At 48.3% G+C, this 25582-nt stretch overlaps 3 protein-coding genes across 3 annotated transcripts; 1 reads left to right on the plus strand and 2 right to left on the minus strand.

Moving 5' to 3' along the window:
- Positions 1-2281: 2281 nt before the first annotated feature.
- LOC108931219 (colipase-like) lies at positions 2282-4116 on the minus strand. The gene is made up of 3 exons (XM_018746861.1): positions 4030-4116; positions 3421-3543; positions 2282-2419 (listed from the first exon to the last, which is right to left on the minus strand). The coding sequence occupies exons 1-3, from the start codon at positions 4114-4116 to the stop codon at positions 2282-2284; spliced, it is 348 nt and encodes a 115-aa protein (XP_018602377.1).
- Positions 4117-5648: 1532 nt separating this feature from the next.
- On the plus strand, positions 5649-8742 carry LOC108931218 (LHFPL tetraspan subfamily member 5 protein-like). Its single transcript, XM_018746860.2, has 3 exons — positions 5649-6060; positions 7803-8073; positions 8718-8742. The coding sequence occupies exons 1-3, from the start codon at positions 5649-5651 to the stop codon at positions 8740-8742; spliced, it is 708 nt and encodes a 235-aa protein (XP_018602376.1).
- A 2688-nt stretch (positions 8743-11430) lies between these two features.
- LOC108931253 (SRSF protein kinase 1-like) lies at positions 11431-24983 on the minus strand. The gene is made up of 16 exons (XM_018746920.2): positions 24864-24983; positions 23856-23910; positions 19668-19786; positions 19319-19427; positions 19143-19230; positions 18872-18959; positions 18607-18713; positions 17379-17544; positions 17225-17250; positions 16841-17057; positions 16442-16714; positions 15555-15664; positions 15329-15436; positions 14967-15036; positions 13063-13155; positions 11431-12553 (listed from the first exon to the last, which is right to left on the minus strand). Exons 1-16 carry the CDS (start codon positions 24874-24876, stop codon positions 12183-12185), a joined length of 2013 nt encoding a protein of 670 aa, XP_018602436.2. The 5' UTR covers positions 24877-24983; the 3' UTR covers positions 11431-12182.
- Between the last annotated feature and the right edge of the window lie 599 nt (positions 24984-25582).

Below are 25582 nucleotides of genomic sequence, written 5' to 3' on the forward strand. Positions count from 1 at the left end.
TGTGAGTTTGGCAGTGAGGGTGACCCCTAGGAATCTGAAGCTGTTGACCCTCTCTACAACATCCCCTTCTATGTAGATGGGTGCATTAACCGTATCCTGTTTCCTGAAGTCAATCATCAGCTCCTTAGTTTTACTGACATTGAGAGACAGGTTGTTGTCCTGGCACCACTCTGCCAGGAGCCTCACCTCCCCTCTGTAGACAGTCTCATCGTTGTTGGTGATCAGACCCACAATGGTGGTATCGTCAGCAAACTTTATGATGGTGTTGGAGTTATGCCTGGCCACACAGTCATGTGTGAACAGGGAGTATAGCACTGGGCTCAGGACGCTTCCCTGTGGAGTGCCAATGTTGAGGATCAGTGGGGAGGAGGTATTACTGCCAATCCGCACATGTTGGGGTCTGTTGATGAGGAAATCCAGGATCCAATTGCACAATGTGGCACTCGGTCCCAGCCCTACTAGTTTCTAGATCAGCTTGGTTGGGATGACAGTGTTAAATGCTGAGCTATAGTCCACAAATAATAGCCTTGCACAGCAGTTTTTATTGTTAGCACTGGCCTCTCAAAGCATTTCATTGGAATGGGGGTCAATGCCACTGGTCATTAACTACGGTCAGGCGCGCGCGCACACGCACGCACACACACAAAATATAGCCCTAATTTCGAGTTTCAGATTCACCGGAACTGGATGTGGGAAGCAACCGGTGCAAACATGGGAAGAATACGAACTGCACACAGCCCAGGCAATGAGTGACGGCAAACGGAGGATGGGGAGGAGGGTGGACACAAGTGCAGGATCGTTTCTTCACAGCCAAAGGGTAAGATGTTCTCACAGTCGAAAACAAGCGAACGGCCGGTCGATCGGCGAATTGAACAGAGGTGAGGATCTGAACTTGTGGTCAGGAAACAAGAGCTGCAGTTATTTTCTAAAGAGATGTGGAGCGGGACTGCGAAACGATGAGGAACAGGACTCGGGAAGCACGAAGCGAGGTGGGTTTGAGAACGCAGGGGGAACGGTCGTCTCGGCTGAGGTTCCACGACTGGGGAGACGCCGAGTTGTCTCTTTTATAGCCGAGCGCACCGGTTGAAGCCAGGTGCTGCCGGCTGGGTGCGGGTGTGGTCGTGGCAGACAGCCGCGCTACAGAGGTAACGTAAGGTGAATGTAATGTATTGTCAATGTGTAAGGTAGGGTCACGGTGGTCTGCCACCTATCCGCAAGCATAAAACGCAAAGCAGGATACGTCCTGCACGGAACAGCAGTCTATTGCTGGTCAGCGCACACGCTCGCTCGCTCACACACACTAAGGGCGAGTCAAGGTCGGCGACACACCTGAAACACACCTTCGGACCGTGGGAGGAAAGCGGGGCACCTGGAGGAATCGCACGCAAACACCGCTAACGTAGGTACGGCAGCGAACGGGGGAGACGGTCTAAACTCGAGAAAAGTTTGAAGCTACTCGGACGTGTCATGTTCCGAGCCACTAGCGACGTCGGCAGCGTCAAGTTTCCTTCTTTGTCCTGTGACCCGTGACGTGTCCACACGCCCCTCCCTTTAGCCAAGGAGCCCATTCGTACAACGTGGCAGCAGCGATTCGCACGGCTCGCACGGCCTTCCTTCGGGCTGCCGTTCCTTATTGCGCCCGGGAAGTCCCTTTCTGAACACGGTCATGGTTTCGACCACAGGCGCGTTAGGGTCGGCACCCCGCGCTCGCTTCCTCTAGGTGGAGCCAGGCTTCCTGGACCTACTGCTCCTCACCCTGGGGACCTTCTTTCTTGTAGCGCGGCAGCTTCTTCCCTCTGCTTGGTGCTCCGCAGTCCTTCGTCATCGAAGCGGACCCGGACCACCAACACACACATCCTGTCCAAGCCGCAGCTGACCTCATGTTCAGACCAGACCACTCTGGTTTAAAAGCATGTGAAGTGAACGAGGCAGTACTGGATGGTCTCGATCCTGTCCCAGATCAGAAGATCACAGGAACTGAGGCTAGAAACCAAACCAAATCTAATACCTGATCATCACTGTAAGGTGTTTCATTCCCATTTGTTCAGCTACCAGTCATTCAAGCCAAACGAGCCAGGGTTAGGGTTCGTGGTTTCAGTTAGCGGTCGCGGTTAGGGGTTTGCGGTTGCGGTTAGGAGTTACGCTGACTCTAGGACTAACGCTGAGCCGAAAGGGGAGTCACAACACAGTGCTCTTCTGCGTCTGATCTTTACTGGTCTTTATTGGCATCAGCAACGCCAGACAGCCGTCTTTTACACGATCCTGTGCGACGCATCACGTCTCAGGCGGTCGTCTTCATCTCGCTGGGGTCCCTGCAGATGCCAAAGTTGGTGTTGGTAATGGAGCCGTCGATAGTGATGTCCGTGTCACACTTGAGGCCGTTCTCACACGTGCAGTGGTAGTAGGTACCATACAGGGTCTGCAGGGAGCAGGAAGCACAGGGGTCACGACCAGCAACACGCCCCACAGCTGCTGATGCACATGTTATAGGGCGATCGGCTTAGCAAGTGCAGCTCTCTGTGTGTGTGTGTGTGTGTGTGTGTGTGTGTGTGTGTGTGTGTGTGTGTGTGTGTGTGTGTGTGTGTGTGTGTGTGTGTGTGTCAGTTGTTCCACACCAACGTGACTCCACTTTGCTCTCTGTACCTCCAACTTACTGAAGGGGCAGAAACAAACCCAAAAACCCAATCACTTCTTATACATTCCACAGATTTGATAAAAGTCTCTTTTTTTTTTTTTTTTTTTAAAAAAAAACCTCCCAATGCCATGTAACATTGTATCTTTGTCCCACAGGGTAGCAAACTGGACTAGACTGACACTCTTGTTGGTACCGTGGTATTTTTAACCGATCCAGTCACGCTGCACATCTGCGAGTGTTTGCTTCTACCTACATGTTTGCACCTGCTGCCGCTAAGGGTCAGGCTTTATAGCAGGGCTTTTCCTCCTCCTTACTCCAGGGGTTTCCTCTTAGCTCCCCTGTTGTGATCTAGATGGTGTTGCTGGAACATTCTTCATCTCACTCACACACACACACACACACACACACACACACACACACACGTCTACAACTGCGTCTCCCATACAGGGGTCGCAGGGAGCCGGAGCCTAACCCAGCAACACAGGGCGCGGGGACACACCCAGGACGGGACGCCAGTCCATCTCCATCGCAAGGCACCACAGGCAGGACTCGAACCCCCGACCCAGCAGAGAGCGGGACCCGGCCAAATCCGCTGCGCCGCCGCGCCCCCCCTTCGCATTCTTCATCCGTGTGTATGTCATGTCGCAATTCCTCAGACACACTAGGCATTGAGCTCGTGAGCCGTGTCCAGCGAGGAAGATGCCGGCGCACGCGGAGCAGCAAACCCCGAGCTCTGCACGAAGGTCCCTTTTCCATTAGCGTGTCACGCAGGTGCTGATGCATACCTTAGGGGAGCACTTTGCATTCTCCGCAGACCGGGGGGCGCAGCGAGCCAGGCTCAGTCCGTCCTGCCGGTGGCAGCAGGAGCTCTTACACTGCATGCTGACGACACACAGCTCACCGTTGTCCTGAAAGGAGACACACTTGTGGCCCCCGCTTCAAACATCTCGTGTGTCCGGCGCTGGTTCCGATGACCTTCTGTGCTATGCGATGGCTGTGCAAGAGCCCTGAGGGAGTAACGCAAATCCCACCCTAACACCCGTGTGAAACCGAACCGGTTAAAGCAATAAACCATGTTCTAATTAAGAGTAACCCTGACGCCATCCTCAAATCTATAACCTTTACCGCAGACTGACAGAGTAAAGATTGAGCAGGCGCTAAACCCATAACCCAGTTGATATGTCCCAGCTGTATAAAAGGGTAAATCACTGTTGTTAACTTAGTGCCCAAGCCTAACCCTGCAAGTTGCTCTGGACAAAGGCATTAGCGAAATGATGCAAATGGTGAGCTTGTGCGGGCAGAAGGGTCGGCCGAGCGCCGCCACGGTCGAAGATGCGTCGCTCATAGGAAGAGGAAGAGAGACGAGGGGGAGGGAAGCTCAAGAGGATCCTCACCAGATTTATTATCAAGCCCTTCTCCTTTGAGGGGGCCGCCAATGCAGACGCCAGCACACACACCGCGATGAGCCACGCGCTCCTCATGATGTCGCGCGTCGAGTCCAGCGGTCCCCGGAGGCCCAACGCCCTTATATACGCACCCAGACCCACCTATCGTGCACCTGTGCGCTGCCTTATCGCTGCCGCTCGCACCTGGGCTCTTCGCAAACAGAGCACAAGGTCGAAAGGTTCCGCGCACCTCCGAGCTCTTTATCGCGTCACAGACGTTTCCGCTCACTCTCCTCACACGCTGGGGAGCCTCGCTTTAGTGCTTTGTGTATAATACACATATGTAAACATATTGAAATTTAAAGGGCAAAAAGTACACGTGTTATTAATGACTATAATGAGCACCAGTTACACAACCTGAATTCCGTATCGCTGTCGCGTTCAGTCTGCGAGAAACAACCCCTGTCCTGTGACCTCGACAAAAGTGACGCAGATGTGTGTGTGTGTGTGTGTGTGTGTGTGTGTGTGTGTGTGTGTGTGTGTCAGCCTGACTAATGAGCATGCTACCAGCGCAAAAATGCTCACATGAAACTGAAAAAATCTGCAAGAACAATGACAGCAGGTAGCAGCACTTGGAGAAAAGCATTAGCTGCACGAAGGCTAGTGTGTCTTTCACACCTCTGTATCGTTGGGGGAAAAGTCAGATAAACCTGCTCAGCTTTCAGGCGATTCTCAGTATCACGTTCAAAGAAAAGTATTTTCGGTGACAGCGTATTTTATTAAAAGCATTTCAGGCAACAGCCGTTGCCATTGCCGGGTTGGGCTCCGGCTCCCCGCGACCCCGCGTGGGACAAGCGGTTTCAGATGATGCGTGTGCGCGTGCGCGCGTGCATTTCAGGTAACAGTATTGGCTCCTTAAGATGTTTCTACGGAGCTCAAGCCAACAGAAACACTTGAACGCCCTTTTGTGGCACCTAGCTGGCGTCGGGAGTTATTCTATCCCCACGGTTGGTTTACCATCAATAGTTAATCACAGCTTCTGCTGGCATCAAACTCACTTTGAGCACCTTAAATAAAGAGGCTCAGGCTCGGAGCTCTAGACGCATGGCGCTAATCAACCGCTTGCTCGCGTCTCCAGCGGGACCCTTTCGTTGCCGACCGTTCAATCGCATTGCGATAAAAACCTCCGGAGATAAAGCGTCTCATGAAGAAGTACCCAAGATCCCGCTAATGTGAAACGCTAAACCGATGGATGATGGACATGGGAGGGAATGAGTACGTTTCAGCAGCACGCGTGTTTATCAATCATCAGTCACACAGCGAAGACATATGTAACTGAGCGGATTGACTGGAACAAGTGGAAATTTCACTCGCAGAGAGAAAAATCTGGAGAAGATCCCAGGAACCTCAGTTGTACCAGCTGACAACCCTGGGATCCTCCAGTCAACTAACCAGAGACCTTCCAGCTGATAATCTTGGGATCCCCAGCAGACGGCAGGAGACCCTCCACCCATCATCCCTGAGCCTCTTCAGCCAACAACCCTGCCTATTTTTGGTCCAGCTGCCCCCACCGTGTCTCTAGGCTCCTGGCAGCGACATCATCATCATCATCATCATCCCAGCCCAAGATGGAGAAGATGCTACCAGCCCAGGAAGCAGCCAAAATCTACCACACGAACTACGTGAGGAACGCGAGGGCAATTGGTGCGTTATGGGCCGTGTTCACCATTTGCTTTGCCATCATCACCGTGGTGGTGTTCATCCAGCCCTACTGGATCGGGGACAGCGTGAACACCCCCCAGGCGGGCTACTTTGGCCTCTTCTACTACTGCGTCGGCAACGCGCTCACCTCCGAGCTCACGTGCAAGGGCAGCGCGCTGGACTTCGGCTCTATCCCGTCGCCGGCCTTCAGGACCGCGCTCTTTTTCGTGGGCATCTCGATGCTTCTTGTGGTCGGATGCATCGTGTGCTTTGGCCTCTTTTTCTTCTGCAACAGCGGCAGCGTGTACAAGATATGCGCTTGGATGCAGCTCGCTTCAGGTGCGGAACGTTCGGGCAAGACGCACCCACACGTACGTAGATAAACGCACACGGCGGCTGTTGTAACTTCTGGCTGTCTCTTTAGCAACTTGAATCTAGATGTTTCTGCAATTTTTTCAGCTACTCAACAAAGTAGATTCCCCGGTTTCCAGAGACTGGATTTCACCTTGAACCGCCCGCAAGGCCCGGCAGTGCCAATCGCTCTATAGCCATTACTATTGCAATGAGCTGCAAATAGTTCTGCATGTCAGCACTGTCCAGAAAAACACTGGGAAGGACACTCTAGCAAAACTGAACACAACCGCGTTTAAAGCGATCGCGTGACCTCCGAGCTTCTTCTCAGTCTTTATGAGAAGGATTTGATTGCTCTCAGCAACCCTGGGAGGTACAAAGCCGTGCGGCGAGCATCGCGTACGTCTCCCTAGACGAGAACGTTTGGCGCGGGACGGAGATCCTACGTAGTACCGAGTAGGGCTCCAGGGCTGGGTGGTGGTCTAGGGCTTTGGATGGTCAAATGAGCCACGACCATTTCAGAGCAATCTCGCATTAGACATGGCACAAAGAGGCTGCGTAAAAACACGAGGGTGGCGAGCTGGAGACGGAGCATGGTATCTTTCGCAGTTTGGAAGCTTTCGCCTTGGCAAAGGCAAACAGAAGGGTGTGCGACAGCAATCCTTGTGAACGGGTCTCCAACCAATGGCTGTGTGCTACAAATGACAAAAGAATACTTGAGGATGACAGAAATGCACTGCTGGCAACTTAGTGTTTTCATTTACATTTATTTATCAGATGCTTTTCTCCAAAGAGACTTTCAATGAACTCTGTGTAATCAGCTCACACACCTTATAGTCCAAGGTGACTTACGCTGCTAGATACACCACTTACAATGGGTCACTCATCCATACACCAGTGGAACACACACTCTCTCCGTCACTCACACACTATGGGGAAACCTGAACGGCATGTCTTTGGACTGCGGGAGGAAACCAGAGCACCTGGAGGAAACCCGCACAGACACAGGGATAACATGCAAACTCTACACAAACTGAGCAGGGATCCCATGTACTCTCGCACCACCCGGGCACTGTAAGACAGCAGTGCTACTCACTGCATCACCCACGTCTCCTCGCGTGAGAAGGTTTGGTGCGTTTTCATACATGAGGATTCGGTTCTGAAAGAACTAAGTTGAAGTACCCGAGCTCGGCAAACATTACAATCACACATTCCCGCCATTCACACATTTGAAGAGCAGGATATTGACCGAAGTGTTTCGTCTAGAGTTACTGTCCTTTTGGCAAAGGCAGCGCAGCGCTCTCCGTTGACGAAAACTGTATTTTAAGCACTTCCACACCCTTGAGCAATATCCTCCACTGACACTTTTTCCGTGCAAGATGGCTGGATTTGCCATCTTGGCAAACTAAGAGCTGTCACACGGAGCCAGCGACGTAGAGCATCAGCGTGGCAGCAGATGTCGGCTCACCCGTCCGGAGCTCATTGTTCTTCACGGAGCTCGGTTACATTCTCACCTGGGAGACTCGGGGATTGTGTGTCCGCGCAAGACTTGACACCTCCGAAGGCAGTCAAGGTGAACGTTTAAAATCACCCGTTAGCGTATCTAATCGCGTCTCCCGGGAACCTCGTGTTCTCAAACAAATCGCGGAGAGTTGGGTGCGTACGTGGGTGGAAGCACACGTCGCTAATCGGAGAACTTGCACCGGATCCCCACCCTTCTTCCCTCACAGCTGTCTGCATGGTCATCGGCTGCATGATTTACCCAGATGGCTGGGACTCCCCCGAGGTGAAGCGCATGTGCGGAGAGCGGACCGACAAGTACACGCTGGGCAACTGCACGGTGCGCTGGGCCTACATCCTTGCCATCATCAGCATCCTGGATGCCCTCATCCTCTCCTTCCTGGCGTTTGCGCTGGGAAACCGGCAGGACAACCTGCTGCCGGAAGACTTCCAGGTCGAGGGCATAGGTAAGACTCCAAGTTCCAGCAGGGCATTCAGAAGGTACCTTCCGCAATATTTACATTTAGTCATTTAGCTGATGATTCTTCCAAAGTCATTCACAGCGTTAAACTACTTACACTTATGTACCCATTCATACAGCTGGACAACTTTACCGAAGTTATTTTTACAGTAAGTACCCCACTCAAGGCTAGTACAGCCAGAGGTGGGAAGCAAACCGACGACTTTTGGGTGGAACAGCAGTAGCTCTAACCACTACGCTACCGGCTGCCCCATTGTTACCGTCGCCCTACGAGCACAGAGCACCACAACGATAACAGGCAGGACAGCAGGTAAAGCTGGCGTCTTATGGACTGAGGTTTGTCCTCCAGCTGCTGCTGTAGTTCTCTTGATCACGGTACTTTAAAAATCACCCAGCCGTACGAACGGGTAAATCAGTGTAAAAAGCGTCACGTACAAAGCCAGCAGCGTATTTCTGATTTTTTTTATAAACTATTTCAGCATACAGTGTGCACCCATACTTCCGTGTGTACGACTTTCACCTCTTGTTATGTAGACCTGCAGCCTTTTTCAGTTCACAATGTCCCCAAAGCAGTGGCAATGCCCAGGACCAGGAGTCGTCTACCCAGGACCTGCTCCTGGAGGATCATTTAGTTCTCATAGCTCGTCTCCCTGGTTCCTTTCAGACAAAGACTGAGGAAGACACCTTGAGGAGTGAGAGCCCAGCTGCACGGTGCCCTGACCCAGGAGCTGCCTCACATCCAAGAACTGAAACCTTTCCCTGCTTCTCCATAGGGACTCACTCCAGTCATTCTTGTGGCACCTTGTTATACTCCTTGCGTGAGCATTCTCAGTACAGTTTAATGTCACAGCTGATGTTTGGATGCCTTGATAAGACATTGCAGCACATGTAGTAAGTCTGCTGTTCAGCCCTTCGGACCTCCTGGAAACAGCACAGTATTGAAAGGCAGAGTTCAAATGCATGACAGGATGACTGGTATGACTTAACATTTTCTCTGACAAAATTTCTACTTGTTCTGAATGCAGTGATTTAAAAAAAATGCAAAAAATAGGAACGATATGTGAAAATTAACTAGTCCTCTCTGTTAGCCTCCCTGCAGGTACCACATAGGTCCTAATACTGAACCCTGCAGAACTCCTCCTTTTTCTAGATTTCAGAGAAGGTTGTAATGCAAATCAGTGAAAACACAAAGGTCTACAAGCTTTACTACAGCAGAAATACTTGTAAAGGGTAAGAATATATTTAACAATTTCGTCATGCAGTTTCACTGCTGATGCTTGAGATAAAACTACTGAAATGTCGCAACAAAATTTTGATAATCTCAATACCTTCTAGTTTTTAAGGTTACTTCTCTTGCAGAACTTTCATTTCAAAGAAAGGTAAGAGAGGTGACATTTGTGCCTTTAGTTTTGTCATCGTCAGTAAAAATAGCTGGGGCCCCTTTCACAACACCAGCTTTAAGGTTTGTGTGAAAATGGTCTGAGTTTCTACAAGCTAAACAAAAACAAGCTGTTTACATAACCTAGAGGAATTACTTAAAAATGCTAATGCAATTTATTCAAGCACCCAAGAATTGATGGTAGTCTGATAATGATTTCATGACGTTATAGGTGCAGTGTTACACACATAGTGGGGTTTTCTAGAGCAGCAGCTAACTGCAGGAAGACTGCATACTTGTAGGTAAGACTTAAGCACCCTAATTATATGGAGACCATCGCTGTTGCGCCAACCAGGCTCTTCCCAGAAATCAGGGCAAATGCTTGCAAAAACCATGCCTTTGGACATGCACCAAGTCTCTACCCAGCAGTTAAGGAGCACTTTAAACTACATGGGCAAAGAGCAAGGGATACATTTTGATGCCTGTATTTTCAGCTTTATAGCATACTAAAATGAAATTGCTGGATCTAATCTAATACCAGCCAGAACGACCAAGGTGTAAAATACTGGTACAGGAACTGAAAGGGACCAGAAGACATTCAGGACCCAAAGATGAATTAACAGAATGAATTCTGAAATGGAGCCCAGAGCCTGAGTTAACGTCCTCAACAATAAATTTGTCAATGATCCTTAGTAGGTGAATTTCTGAGTACGTGGAAGCTACTGTGTTCCCAAGAGCACAATAGCCTCCATAATTCTTAGATGGAAGAAGTTTGGAACAACCATGACTCTTCCAAGAAGTGGCCACCCAGCCAAACCGAGCAGTCGAGAAAGAAGGACCTCAGTAACAGAATCGAACAAGAACACGATGGTCACTGTCAGGGTCAAGGTAAAGCTGAATTGAGAAAAACAGAGCTATCCTTAATGAAAACCTGCTCCGGAACACTCTAGACCTCAGACTGAGCCTAAGGTTGAGGCTTCCAGCAGGATAATGACCCCGAGCACAAAGCAAAGAAAACACGGCAACTAGGGACTACCTAGTGAAAGTCCTTGAGAGGCCCAGCCAGAACCCTGACTTGAACCCAACTGAACATCACTGGAGAGACCCGAAAACAGCTGTCCACCAATGGTCCCCATACAACCTGCCAGAGCTTGAGAGGATCTGCAGAGAACGGCAGAAAATCCCCAAATCCAGGTGTGCAAAGCTTTTTGGGTCATACCAAAGACGACTTCAGGCTGTAATCGCTCTCAAAGGTGCTTCAACTAAGTAAAGGGCCTGAATACTTATGTCAATGTAACTTGTTTTTCCTTCAATAAACATGCTAGAATTTCTAAAATCTTGTTTTCGCTTTCTCAGTAAGGGGTATCAAGTATAGTTTGAAAATGGGGGAGGGACTACTTTCACTTAAAACTGCAACACAAAATGTGAAATGGTCTGAACACTTTCTGAATAGAGTACAATTCGGGTTCGAGTCTTGCAACAGACAACCGTCGTGTGTGTGTCTGTCCCACTCCAGCCGTGCGCTGTGTTGCCACACTAAACTCTGGTTCGCCGCGACCCCACTTGGGACAAGCGGTTTCCAAGAATAAACATGGCGCCAAGGGACACTTGTTTAATGTATGCGATGCGGAAAGTTCTTTCAGAATTTGACTGGACAGAGATTTGCAAAGGTAAACACGGTTTAACAAAGAGTGAAAGGGGCATGGCTGTGTACATTTCCCCTCCTCCACACCAACCATCCCCCCAGCTGCACCCAAAGTACTTTAGCTGGTTTGCAGATTTGGTTAAACAGAAGCCCAGGGCCCAAGAAACAGGTCATTTGCAGATTACAGCTGTTTAAAGCAAATCTTTTTAGGGCCTTTGATAACAAATCTAACTGGGAAAATGAAACCTGCTCAGCGGAAAGGAAGCAGGTGGTTAGATACAGCTTTGACACCTTTCCAGTCATCAACTCTTCACCCTTTTCCTCTTAAGGTGTTCATTTAGTCCCGCATGGTTCAGTTTTCAGCACTCATAAGTCCCAAAGCAAGAATACAACAAAACAGATGATTTTATATGAAGGTTTAATGTATGAAAAAGTATTTAACAACAACCTCTTGGTTCCTGTGGCAGATTTCATATGAGTCCCATCTCATCGGACAACACGGTAAAAACAGAGGACACGGCACGCTGCCGGCTAGAGCCCTGCACTTTGTGCGTCTTCTTGGATGGTTCCTGTCTTGCTCCATGAAGGACTGAAAGCCTTGGGTGGGGAGCCATTATCTTAGAGTGCAAGGCCCATTTAAAACTTCTCCATAACACCACGGTGTGTTCATAAGCACACCTGAGAAACATGGGGGGTCCCCATGAATGCAGGCTTGAGCATATTGCCTTTCGACCGACACCTTGAGTTGAGAAAGGAGGAGGAAGAAGCTGGATCAAAGAGATCACGAACTGGTGACGTTTCAAATAAACCCTCCACAACGAATGAACACGTTGCGGTGTCTCATCCAAAGGTCAGGAGCCAAACCAAGCAGAGAAACCCTAGTTAGAGGAAAGACTGATTCCTGGCCACCAGAGAGCTGCAGGAGCAGGGACACACCCCAACGGCTCAACTCTAACTCAATAAGAAGACAAAATAACCTTACTCAAGTAATACCCAGTTAATATCAAAAGAGAAAAAATAAAAAGTACATTATTCAAATGCGTTACGGCTGACAGCCTTCCAATGTCTCTGCCATAGAGGCCACTGCTCAGAGGTTCACTAAAAGGTCACTGCAGGTCACCTGGGGTCACAGTGAGGTCAGTACTGCTCAAGGAAGGGGTTTCAGTTGGATCATCAGGGGTCAGGTCAGGGGTTTCAGTAGGGTCATCAGAGGTCGGGTCAGGGAGTTCTGCAGGGTCATCAGGTGTAAAGGCAGGGGTTACGGGAAGGTCACTGGAGCCAAGGTCAAGGTGAGTTTCTGAGAACCACGGGTGGAGCAGGCACTCGGCAGCACTGGCTCTCTTCTCAGGGAGTAACTCCAACATGGGCAGCAGGAAGGCGGTAAAGGCCTGGGCCTCAGAGAGTGGCCACTCGTACTTGTCCACCAGCACATCGCGCAGGCCCCATGGCTTCAGCTTGGTGATGTGCCTCAGGTCCCCTGAGCACAGAGAGCACAGTCAGGGCCGGAACAGGAAAACCACACACACACCCAAAAAAAAAAAAAAAAAAAAAGGAAGAAGAAGACGACGACGACCATGACAACTAGACATCATCCTACCAAATACTCCGCAGCATCCAGACACCTGGCCATCAGTAGGAGACTCCCTGACTTGCTGTCTAATCAATGCTTCACCCATTTGGTGTAAAACACTGTAAAACTACCATTGCTAAAATAAAAGCATACGTACTCACCTGAAAGCCAAGCCTGCAGGCCTAATCTACTCTGATGTGCGAAAGGCTGCGGTTTAAAACCAGTACCCAGAAAAAGATACCATTATCCATTATAATACCATTAGCACCATTATCACCCGCTCTGCATTGGAGTTCTGTTCTTATTATGGATTTTCTGCCACCCCCAACATTAACGAATACAGAATAATCATCAATATGCTGTCGACTCTTCCACTGGGCGTTTTTTCGTTGCCACCCTCCTCAGGGCACGTTTACCTTTTTTGGTGAAGAAATCCTTGGAGTACTTGCCCGCAGCAATGAGCTTGCGAGGAACTCTTCCCAGCAGCTCAATGATCAGCGCAATGTGGTCTGTGTATTAGACAGCACAGAGAAAGAGGAGAGGGACAGAGTCGTCAAATACTCAAGAGCTGTGAAACCACTGGTCCGGGAGTGGAGAGCAGGCAGGGCAGAACAGAACATGCCGAAGAAGGTTGCCACAACACAGGCACACATATAGAGGCAGTAGGAAGTGATGCCTGAACACATCCCCTACAAGGGGATAAAAGAGAAGGTGGCAGTACAGCAGACCATTGCTATCTCAGACACTTAGGCAAAAACTGAAAGTCTCTAGGTTGTCAGTTTTCCCCCGGTGTAGTGGAATGAGCTCCCCATGTCCCTCAGAGCTGCTGAATCCCACCTAAATTGAAGAAGGGTCTCAATCCATCTTGAAAGGCCCTTCCCTCCATAAATGAGTCCAACACCATCTTCTTTGACTATCTAGGTATTTGACATTTGAATGTCACTTCTATGGGACCTACTGAGGAGATATGAACCAACAACATGTGTATCCATAATTCTGACGAGGCCAGCCAACCATCACACAAGCACCTCATGCTGACTGAAGCTGACAACCAACCGCCACGATGGATGAAATGTATCTTTATGAACTGGGAAATCAAGTTATCATTAAACAACACTATTATTAGTTGTAAATTGACTTAAGTCTTGTTTAATCTAGAATGACCAGGAGGGGTGGGGGTGGGCAGCCACTGGCACTTGGACTCTGAGGTTTTATCCTTCCCTTGACTTTCAGTTGGGAGTTTTTTTGTTCCTTTCCTCCACGGCCAGTAGACATACTTATAGCTTTAATAACTAAGGACTAAACCTGATGATAAATGGAGATGCAAAGATAAGTACAAGATGACCTGTACAATGACACCCCAACACAGGACATAGAAGAGCTACATCAAGTCAGGGTTTGAGTCCTAGGAGGGGTCAATGGAACTAATCTACTCTGCTAAACAGCCATGTGAAGGGGGGTGGAGGGAGGGAAACTGCTTTGAGGTCAGCTAGATAGAAAAAATAAGTACAGAAACAGGAGTTCCACATTTATCAGCTCCCAGTAAGTTTGTGCAGTGCTCTGTTTCACTCTGGTGAGAAGAGCACTTGACGGAAAGGGGGGAGAAAAAAAAAAATTCAACAATCTAATGATGGCTTCCCAGCCCTGATCCAAAAGAGCAGTGAATCCAAACGCTTCATTTAGACCCTACAATATTCAATTATCTACCTTATTACTTAACGAAGCCTTTCCCCAAGGTAAATTATTCTGATATCTATAGAGCTAGGACATTTTTATTAACTGATCACAGAATCCCAACGAAAGGGCAGTTGAGTGTAACTGCTCTTGGGCTCAGGGGCACCAAGGACAGAGGCACCTAGTTAATGAAATGCAAGGAGATTTGTTTAATGTAAAGTCGGGGTAGAATGCAGGTGAGGAACTGAAGAAAAGCTCAGCTTGTGTGTAAATGACTGCATGGAAACTGCAGGGGATGTTTACACACATTCTCACATACAGAGAGTGGACAGACAGCAGCTGCAATGACTGGAGACACAAACAGAAGGACAATGGTTGCAATATGAGCGCACTAGCAGCGGTTCACTAGGAATCACAGCTAAACGATGCATTCATGGAGTGGAGACCACATCCATGTGACACACTGAAGGGAGCACAGGTGTATGAAAATAAACAGATGCCAGATGAACCGCAGGCTCCTTAAGTGCACAGTGAGGGCAAACTGGGTATGCAATGATGCAGATTTTAGAGCCCTGGGGGCAGTGCAATGTAACCTTGTGGCCAAAGCTGAGGTGAAGTGTGGTGCAGTCAGAGTGGGCTCGATTACCTTCATCTCTTGAGTAGTCCTCCCCTGAATGGGGTTCGAACAGGTAGTCCCCGGTTGCCAGCTCGAACGCCTGGGAAACACAAACACAAACACTGCTTACTGTGTCCATATCACTCCAAAGCTCGACGGTCAGAGCAGCTGGAAGGAGAGTGTGCGCCTCCCCACTCTAACAGCGCAGACGTCTTTCTTCATCAGGCACACTGCACTCAGCCCACTGTCTTCGTGGTAAAGGGCAGGGTGGGACCCTCACACCTAACCCCTCGTAAACACGTTTGGCGGCACCGCAGTATGGTGCACAGCCAACCATGCATGATGATTCACACTAATAGATTCAGCTGAGATGTGACTGCAGCGGGCCACACCATGCAGGCCGTGCTCCAGACGTCTGCTGGTGGTCCATATCCAGCCCCGATGAGCACCTCGAGAGAGCGATACTGTCGTGTTTGAATGTCCTCAGTGAAGTGCTTGTGCTGGGGGACAAGAGAAATGGGTCAGCAAACTGTTTGGATTAAACAAACAGCAGAATGCATGAAGGCTCAGGGATCCAGGTCCACAGGACCCCTCCAGCAGGACAACCAGAGCACTCACCACCCAGCAGGCGTTACCCAAGTCAGCAATCTTCACATGGATCTTCTCCGCGTTGTCCGGCTCCAGGGGATTGATGAGCAGTTGCCCTGCTGACACCTTGGCTGCAGGCACTACAGATAAATGGAGAGAGGCAGCAGCGGTTCAACTACACACGTGAACCCACGAAGGACACGTTAATGGAAAATTCATCCTGCCACCTTCAACTGACAAGAACGACAATCTTCAACCTGTAAATTGCTACCTGCCTACAAGAGCTACAGAAAACAATTATAAGCACCCTGGTTCTTCAACTTATAGAACAGGGACCAAAATTTAGTTCCTAACTTCACTTGTCTAATGTAACCTTCCTCACTAAATCACAATCAATAAAAGCTTAATAGTGGTGACGTCCCCAAATTTATTCACTTGGGTGGGCTGTTAAAAATGCAAAAACATAGCTGTCAAACTAAAACGTTATCTAAAGACTTAATACTTTAACTCCATGCTACATTAAGACTAATTTTAAAAAGGCTAAATAAAAAAAAAAAAAAGTATATCAACAAACTTCAATGCTCGTCATTGGCTATTCACCCCATGAATATGAACAACATCCCTCATCCTATTACTGACCACCACCACGCAGGAACACCGGACACGAGCTGTGAACAATGTGGCTGTGAGCAGACTTAAGGCAGTCCCACATTGCTATTGTGCTGGAGCGCTCTTTACTGCCATCTTTCAGCTCCGTAGGTTAACAAGTCACGATTGCATCGCTACAGACAAGTTTGTGAAAATAAAGGAGAAAATGCTCATGTTACAAAAAATTTTGTTTGTGAAACAAGGAGGCAGTGAATGTGGCAGACTTGCCACCCACAAAGGAAGTGCGAGGTGAGCCTCTGCTCACTAACCACTGTGTAGGTTCTCCTTGGCTCCACCCATTGTCCCCTCCTTTGACTGCCACCTATCCTGTTGTGGTCCGCTGGCCTCCGAAGGTTCGCCAGCGCCTCCAGGCACCAGTCCGTTACTGTTACTGGGTGGCTGGTCACCGTTGCAAGGCTGAAGTTCCACTTGAAGACTGCAGGCAGTACTGGGGAGATTCTCCTCTTCTCCACCGTCCACCTGCGGCTTGGCACAGGAGTTTGAGGCATGACCATTGCAGTTCATCTCCACAACAGCGTCATCTAGAGGGAAGAACAGTTGTTCACGCAAATCAGACAGACCAAGAACTTGAGACTCCACAGGAGCCCAGACTGAACCATCCCAGGTCACCTACGTTCCTGGACGTCCACCTTGAACTACTTGCTCACCTTCTGTGACCTCACTGGCAATATCCTGCAGTGTGGCCTGTTTCAAGGGGGCACAGGGGGGTCCCTCGAGTTCCTCTTCCTCCTCCTCATCCTCGCATGCCTCCGGTCGAGTCCGCTCCATCTCCTCCAACTCCAGCATGCGCTTCTCCAGCAGCTCCGCCTGCCGCTTCTGCTTCTTCTTCAGTTTCTTCTTCTTGTTCTTGGAGATCTTTATTGCCTGGCAAAGACCACAGTTCTGAGGCCAAAGTGGACCACACAGCTACACCAAGACAAAGATGCAGTGCTGAAAATGCAGCGCATGCAAAAATTCTACAGAAGCCCAGGTTCTTGTCTTCAGCACAGAAGTGTGTGAAGAAAGCCACGTGCACTGAGAGGGAAATTTACCTGTTTAGGGGGTGGTGCTGTGCTCACTGCAATAGAGAAAGACATCACGTGTTTACACGAGGATGCACCAGAAGCAGAACCTTACTAGGACCACTTCCGAACCGGTGCGACCATGCGGCCACCAGCAACTTGCTGCGTGGAGAGATAAGGGCACCTGCAGAGCCGGACGGTGGTGGGGCGCCAGAACGCTGCCACTCTGTGGCCTCGGCTGCGAGTCTCCGCACGTATGAGTCCGTCACAGTCATCAGGATGTTCTCCGGCTTGATGTCAGTGTGGATGATTTTACATTTTGTGTGTAAATAATCCAAACCCTGAAGAACCTGTGGAACCAGCAACACAACATCAGCACATTTCACCTCACCTACCCCTCCCCCCACCACAAAACACTACACACGCCAGAAATTCTCTTTCATTCACATACACTCCAAAATTACAATTAATAAATTTGTAAGATATAAACTGCAATTTTAATTCATAACAACTCAAGACACCACTATATTACATAAAATGTTAACCAATTCAATGTTTGTGTGACTTTACTGATCATCATCTCTCAGGAACCCCAGCCAGGAGTACTGAACACTGCAACCAAGTTGAATTATGGCGGATTCAGATCCTATTTTCTCTGAATGTTCTATACCACTATTTATTGCATCTGTTGCTACACCTTTTGCTACAAACAAAATTTAGGAAAAGCGATAAAAACAACCTGGCAAATATTTTTATTTTTGAAAAAGGGGGCAGAAGATGATATATTGTCTGGAGTCACCAATTCTGGACTCAGAGGTCCCCGGCTCAAATCCCACCTCCTTCTGAAGTACCCCTGACCAAGGTACTTGCACTCAACTGAGAAAGTTAAAATTACCCTGTTGGATAAATGGGCAAATCAGTAGCGCAAGTAGCTTAACACTAATCCCATTGCAGAAAAGCGGCAAGTAAATGAGCAAAAGAAAAAAGTCATAACTTTACTATTCATTATAAATGTAAATGTACACAGTCTCACTTTATTTAACAGAATACTTAATGAGTTAATTCCAAGGAGCCAGTACTTTAAAAACAATGGTAAATGTCACTCTTACTTTCAAACAAGAACAGTTCACATGGGGGGGGGGGGTTTACCCTCAACGTAGAATCTAGCCAAAAGCACACAACCTCATCAGCATTCCCTCACACAGGGAAGAGGTGTCTCCAAGCTGCAAACTGGAGTCTGAACTCAGAATCAAACCCACAAAGTGCATCAGCAGTTTAACAACTGTGATGATGAGCCTGGGATAATAAGCCACGTAAAGAGTGAAGCCGATTAAGGGCTTTATTATATAAAGACTGCTTTGGGACACCAGGTCCACATGGGGTGTGTGTCGTGTTTTGAATAAGCGTTTCACCTGTCGAATAATGCTCTTCACACACAGCAGAGGCAAACCCTGATAGTTGGACTTGATGATCCATTTCAGCAGGTGGTGACCAAGCACCTCAAACACCATGCATACATCTTGCAGCACAAGTGTTAAGGACCAATAAGGAATAGCTGGAAAACACAACATGGAAGAAGGGAGAGTGGAAAGCCAAGGAGGAGGCCTGGACACCATGAAACAGGGTGAAGCCAAGGTCCCAATGAGCCTGAGGAAGAAGCAAAGATGGAATGGATACGAGTGCCGTTGGTGCCAGAAATCTTGAAGTCATCGAGCAGTTGGACCACTTTTTCCCGGTTGGGGTCAGCGGGGTCCGTGTTTCTGACCTGCAGAATCAGCAAGGGTTACACTGGGCAACGGAAAGACCTGATGGTCAAGATCATCCATGTGCTACATAACTCGGTGTGTGACCGATAATGCACGTTATGCCTCACAAAAATGATAAGAAATTAGGAAGACCAATTTGATGCCCACACTGTACATACCACTGGTTCACAAGTCCTACTTACCGAGCGCAGAAGCTTGATCTCATCCAGAGCTGTCTCAGTGTAGTGCTCGGCACTCTTCACCACCTTCATGGCCACAAAGCGCTTTTCACTGCAACAGAGGATCACAGGACGGGATGGGGGTGGGGTTTATCCAACCTCACAACTTACAATCAAGTCACATCGAAAGAAGCACTCACTGGATGTCCCAACAGAGCCACACGGTGGAGAAGTGGCCCCAGCCAAGCTTGCGGATCACATGGTACCTCCCGTTGAACAGATCGCCCACCTTGACGTGGTGATAGCCACCTGCAGACAGAGAGCAGACTAAGACTGAGGCCCAAGAATCTCAAGCCCTTAAAGGCAGAAAGAACTATTACTTTCATAGATACCTTTCAAGCAGCCATTAAGCGAGATATAGCATAACATCTCACATTCCTAACCCAGAGATGAGTGAATACAACAAAGAGGAAGTACCATGGAAGGCAATGGACCTGAGGTCTGGGATTCACCATGTAAATGATAACCGAAAGGAAGAGATGAGCTCACCCTTGCAGTAATCGTTGGGGTCCTCCTGCTCCTCATCATCTGAGCCCAGGATCTCCTCCTCTGGTTCTGGAGGAGGGGATTCTGCCTGCTGAGAGGCACCCCTGGGATGGGGATCTGGCCTATAGTGGGAACAGACAGTTGAAGATGTAGGTGTAAACAGAAAAGCTGGATGGATAGCCCTGCTTTTGGAACTGTTATTTGAACCAAAGTTGATCTGTACTTCCTGGAAAAAATGACTGCAGAGACTGGAAATTATTTTTAGTTTCCAACAACATTTTTAACCCCCCCCCCACCCCGAGTTATCCATCTGTGGTGCTATTTTTATTTGGCTCTCATCAGCATACTCCTCCTCCCCACCAAACTGCCACAAGGTATCAGGGGGATATCACCCCAGACAGCCACTTTACACCATGTCTTTAGAGGAGCAGTGATCATCTAGGGCAGATTCTTAACCTTTACTAGGCAATGGGTCCCTCTGACAATCTGAATTACCTCCACATTTAATTATGTCTCAGTAGCACTGCAATGTTTATTTCAATTAAATAGTTGGGCAAATATGGTAAACGTCACTAAGCTGAATTTGACTCCTGCTGATGGCTCACATGGTATTCATATCAAGCGAGAGTATGGAAGTGGTTTACCATGACCTCGGGGACATGAGCATAGGAAGGAGATGCAAACACTTCACAATCCAAGTCGATTTCGAACCTATACTCAAAAGCTATCACTTAGTGCCTTGACATTCCACCGCTTTTCACACACACAGAATATTTATTGTGGCAATGCAAAGCTGAACAAATGCAATACTAACAGAAACTGACAGAGGGAGGCTGTATTACCAGATTCCGAAATAGGCGTTTCAAAAATAAAGATGTATGATAAGGAGCCAGTGGCGAGTTAGCGAACAACTCTCACTCTCAGGTTGAACACACCCTGGGACTGCTGCTCAACAGAGAAAGTGTGTGGAGCAGTTCTATGAAGTTTTCCCATGGTGTGTTCAACCTGAGCCAGGGAAAGGGCACCATGATGTGGAGAACATCTTGCGTGGTTTCAGTTCTGAAGGAAGAGCAACCTTCAGCTTTACGTGACAGTATGTATTTGGCACACACTTTTCTCCAGAGCAATGTACAATAAGTTTTTTTTATTTAAAAAAAAGGAAAGAATGCAACCCACAACGACGATTACAAATGACTATCCGCTGGGTGCTCTGATGTCACACATCGGGAAGATGCTAGAAACGCACAGCGTTTTGGCATATAAACCCTTGGTCAGAACTGCACTGGGCCCTGTCCACTTCGCATACCCAGACTACACTTTTGGGGTTGACGCTGACACCTACCTGCTGAACAGAGCCTACTCTCCCTCGGACAAGAGAGGCACCACTGTGAGGATAAGGGGTTTTTTTTTTCTCCAGTGTGTTCACTGACATTAAGCCTGGGTTGCTGGGAGCAAAGCTTTGTTCCATGCAGGTGGACTCATTGACCCATTATGTCCTGAACTATCTACTACTTGACTAGTAGTTTAGTTTGCGCAGCTGCCTGGCTGTGTGTCAGACATGCTGTAAGCAGCACAGGGGCCCCTAGCAACAGCCTAGGCTCCAATCCTGCTCACCTCTGACTTTAGACACCACACTGAGTCACGTCATCTGAAGACACTCTGATGACACCGCAACCATACGGTTATCACTTTCGAAAACACAAAAAAACTGCATTACTGGGTACAAAGAGATCTTGTGATGAAAACGCACCGCTAGACAGGTGAACTATATACTGGCATGTTTCTTATTTCATATTTATTCATTTATCTGACACTTGCCAGAGATCAATTACAATGTTTGTAGAATAAGATACTTAGAATGATTTAGCCATTTATGCACAAATGCATTTTTTTTTTACTGCATCAATTCAGGGTAAGAACCTCGATCAAGGGTACTACAGCTTGAACCTGGGACGTTCAACAGAAGAGCAAAGGTCAAACCACTGCACCACCTACTGCCGCTAAATATGTACACTCAGCCCTCATCTAACCGGGCCTTGTAAAACAAACCACTAAAATGGATTACGAAAATATATACAGACACCCTGAACTCGCGCTAATAGAGCGCTCTTCAACCCCTTACGTAAGTCCAAAGTTACCCGTGTCAGATTCTGACGTTTTTGTTATTATTGCCATTTTCATGCTAGCTGTTCCTTTCACGCGCTCCATCCTTCACTATCGTATTCAGTCGATACGGTTAAACCTAGTTCCCGTGCTTATAGACAATAAGGAAGTATGAACGAAGGTGGGCAAAAATTATTTTCAGTTTCATCTCCAAATCGATTATGAGACCGTTCTCATTTTCCTTCAGGTGCACGTTAACTAACAGGTATTGCGAATACTGAAATGGGGGGGAAAAAAATATGGGAAAAAAAAGCACTACACAAATGCGAGGAGATGTGTTCACAGCTCAAAACTCACTGGAAGGGGGAAGATGCTGCTTCCTGCCTGGTCTGGCGATGCAGACTCACACGTCACTTATTTCACGCTTTGTGTAAACACTATCCGTAAATAACGCGTATGCCCGCATTTTACAGTAATCTGGACTTAAGTAGCAAAGTGTCTCTACCCTTTGACAAAACAGGTTAGTCAGTCAGTTCAGCAGCATTTCTTTGCCTGCTACACACTCATTTCACTTCTGCAACAGGCAGAGAGCTGATATAAGGACACCAGTCGTCATTACCCTGATGTTTCAGCCACTGGTAAAACGAACATTTAAGAGAACCAGTTCAGTTCCGCTGCAACGCAGCTGCAGTGTGGCTTTAAGGCTACTGTGCACACTGCTACTAAAGAGTTCCACGAAGGAAACAACAAGTGCAGACAAAGTTATACAAGTTGCCCAGTGGCACTATTGCAAAGTGTATTTTTAGAGAAAACAAGGCACAGTGTGAGCAACGCAGACGCCACTTTGCTTTCATACCGCAAAACAAGTACTGGTACAAGTAAAGCTGGGTAAATTCACAGTCTTGACCAATGGGTAAGAGCCTTCCAGTGATTCTGGAAACTTCCTCTCGCGAGTGTTTGCTGTGCACTAATGCAGTTCACAAACACCACTGTCACCTCGGGGGGCTGCTGCAAGTGTCAGAGTTCGAAAATATGTTGTGTAGAAGGATGCATTTAAAACACCAATAAAAGACACGCTGAGCACTACAGCAACTCCAGGAAAGGAACCTTTTCAGTTAAAAACACATCGATACTAAAAAGAGCAGAGCACTCAGCAGTGAAGCACTTCTTCAGAATGGAAACCACAATTTTATAGCATGGTGTCCAACAATTGGCTTTAAAATATTTATTAAAAATAAGACACAAATTAGACAAGATACTCCACTGTATCCTATCTTTCCGATCAGATACATTTATTCATTCAGCAGACACTTTTCTCCAAAGCAACTTCCAATGAACTCTATGTAGTGTTATCAGGCCACACACCTTATTCACCAAGGTGATTTACACTGCTAGATACATTACTTACACTGGGTCACTCATCCATACATCAGTGGAACACACACACACACTCTCTCTCTGTGTGTCACTCACACACTATGAGGGAACCTGAACAGCATGTCTTTGGACTGTGGGAGGAAACCAGAGCACCCGCACGCAGACACGGGGAGAACATGCAAACTCCACACAGACCGAGCGGGGATCAAACCCGCGTCCTCTCGCACCACCCAGGCGCTGTGAAACAGCGGCACTACTCGCTGCGCTACCGTGCCGCCCATAAGATGAGACTTCAGATACGACACGTCCAGCATTACAATGAGATCACTGCCTGGTCAACAAAAACTGCAGCGGTGGCAGAGCTGTGCGCACCGGGAACACATGTGCGCATACCTGAGGCTGCCAGTGCAATCATTTTCCTCGCTCATCATTCCACATATTGTACAAAACCATTTTAGAGCGAATGGTGCAGCTTAACCGAACACACCGCACACAAGGAACAAAGAGCATTACACCAGCATGAATAAAAACAAAAAAGTAATCTACACACCAGCATTGACACAAAGTAACAGCGCTCGGTGTTTGCAACACGAGCTGAACATGTGGGGCGAAGACTCAACCTGCAGGGTCGGAGATCAAACCGCACTAAAGAGGTTTATTATTTCCATCTCTAGTGGCGGTCTCGGCTCAGCCAGGGCTCAGACCGCTTACTTTTTGCTGGACTTCTTCGCCTTTCCCCTCTTCTTCCTCGCCTGAAGTGCCAGGACTGTAGAGATGAAAAAGGGAAAAAAAAGTCAAGTTCTTGCCGTGTCAACAAAGATTGTGAGACTGATCACAAGTACAAACTAACTGCGCAGCTGCATTTGCATTCATTGATTCCTGTCGCTGGCACTTTCTTTCCAAGGGACTTACAATGTATGTTAGGATGATACTAACTTACAAGCATTTACCAATCATTTACACAGCCGGGAAGTTTTACTGTATCCTGACCTGCTGTGCTGGGACCATATATATAACTAGTCAGCCCACATGCGACTGATAAACAGCAATATATTAAACCAGTCCGCTCAGATTTTCTTACTAGTTACCCCAGATTTCGCTAGTTGACACCTACTACTAGTTTTGCCCACGTTACAACTTACCCAGTTAGCCCGGATCATGATAAACTAGTCCACGCTAAATTAACCAGTTCGCTAGTAGAGCAGTAGAGACTCAATAACGCGAGCGACGAGTACTAGTAGTACGAACTGAACTACTACTAGTACTAGCTACTAGTAGTAGTAGCTAGGTAGGTGCGCCTGCGGCGGTTCGGCTCTTCGGGGAGGGAGACCGACCGGCCGGCGACACGTTGTTGTTGTTCTTCTTCTTCTTCTTCTTCTTCACCAGCACCAGCACCTCCTGCTCCAGCTCCAGCCGGACGAACCTTTCCGACCCTCTTACTCACTGCACGCGCCGTAACGGCCAATGAGCGCCGGTAACCCTGAGCACGCGCTCACACTGCAGCCTGGCCCCCACGGGCACGATGATGATGCTAGCTGGTTAGCAACCGGCTAAAGAGATCATTAGAGAAAGACCACACGCCGGCCGGGGCGGCTGCTCAGCCAGGAAGCGCCGGGCAAAGCGATGAGAGAATCATCCCAGCCACCACTGAAAGTATGTACAGGGGAGCTGTGCGACAGATTATCGCCCCGTTCTGAGAAATGTATCTCACAGGATTACCTTTCCTCTCCATGGCGGCCCCGCCAGCACCTCCACTTACTCCGCAACAGACCCGCTCCTGCTTCTGCGCATGCGCACGCGCACGCGCATCTGGGAGTTTACGCCCCGCTGAGCGTCGGTTCCGCCTCTCTCCGCTGATTGGATCAAGGGACAGTCTGTAAAGATTGCGTCTCTTACACACTCTTCGTAGCAGCTGTGGCCCCGCCTCTCTCCATTTATTGGTTCAAAGGACTGTGCGTGTGGGCTGATAAGACTGCGTAGAGTTCGCTGGAAGGCGTTTCGAAGAAAAGCGTCCGCGAAATAAGTAAAAGTAAAAGTAAAAGTAAAAGTAAATGTCTGAGTAGCCTAACCCTGAATGTAAAAGTGAGCTTCATTGGCGGTCTTTTCCTCGGATCAAATGTCCGCTCTGGAGACATTTGCACAAATCATGATAGTAAATAAATATGACAGAAAATAGAGCAACATGAACATGTCATGATCATCATGATAATCATCATATTCAGAGATCACATGGTGCTGCGCCGCGGCCGCGGGTTCTTCTACAACAATGAGTGTCCGAAGATCTTCTTGTGCGTGACACAACATAAGAGGACACTCTTGTTTTTGAAACGCACCCAATGGTCCGTATGAACTTATGATCAATAACTCGGAGCGAAGCCTGTTCGATGAAGCCACTGATGGATTGTGCGCCGTTTCAGTTCGTTTACGTGCGGGTTTGT

This window comes from Scleropages formosus, chromosome 2 (genome assembly GCF_900964775.1).
Source record: "Scleropages formosus chromosome 2, fSclFor1.1, whole genome shotgun sequence".
NCBI lineage: Eukaryota > Metazoa > Chordata > Actinopteri > Osteoglossiformes > Osteoglossidae > Scleropages > Scleropages formosus.

Excerpts from the sequence above, each read along its gene's own strand:
- LOC108931219 (XM_018746861.1), bottom strand. The coding sequence starts at position 4,116 with ATGAGGAGCGCGTGGCTCATCGCGGTGTGTGTGCTGGCGTCTGCATTG. Across the intron at positions 3,544-4,029 it reads AGGGCTTGATAATAAATCTG|GACAACGGTGAGCTGTGTGT; the intron begins GTGAGGATCCTC and ends GTCTCCTTTCAG. Across the intron at positions 2,420-3,420 it reads ATGCAAAGTGCTCCCCTAAG|ACCCTGTATGGTACCTACTA; the intron begins GTATGCATCAGC and ends TGCTCCCTGCAG.
- LOC108931218 (XM_018746860.2), top strand. The coding sequence starts at position 5,649 with ATGGAGAAGATGCTACCAGCCCAGGAAGCAGCCAAAATCTACCACACG. Across the intron at positions 6,061-7,802 it reads TTGGATGCAGCTCGCTTCAG|CTGTCTGCATGGTCATCGGC; the intron begins GTGCGGAACGTT and ends CTTCCCTCACAG. Across the intron at positions 8,074-8,717 it reads TCCAGCAGGGCATTCAGAAG|ACAAAGACTGAGGAAGACAC; the intron begins GTACCTTCCGCA and ends GGTTCCTTTCAG.
- LOC108931253 (XM_018746920.2), bottom strand. Across the intron at positions 18,714-18,871 it reads TTCTGGCACCAACGGCACTC|ATGTATGCATGGTGTTTGAG; the intron begins GTATCCATTCCA and ends TTGTGCTGCAAG. Across the intron at positions 16,715-16,840 it reads TGCCAGTGAGGTCACAGAAG|ATGACGCTGTTGTGGAGATG; the intron begins GTGAGCAAGTAG and ends TCTTCCCTCTAG.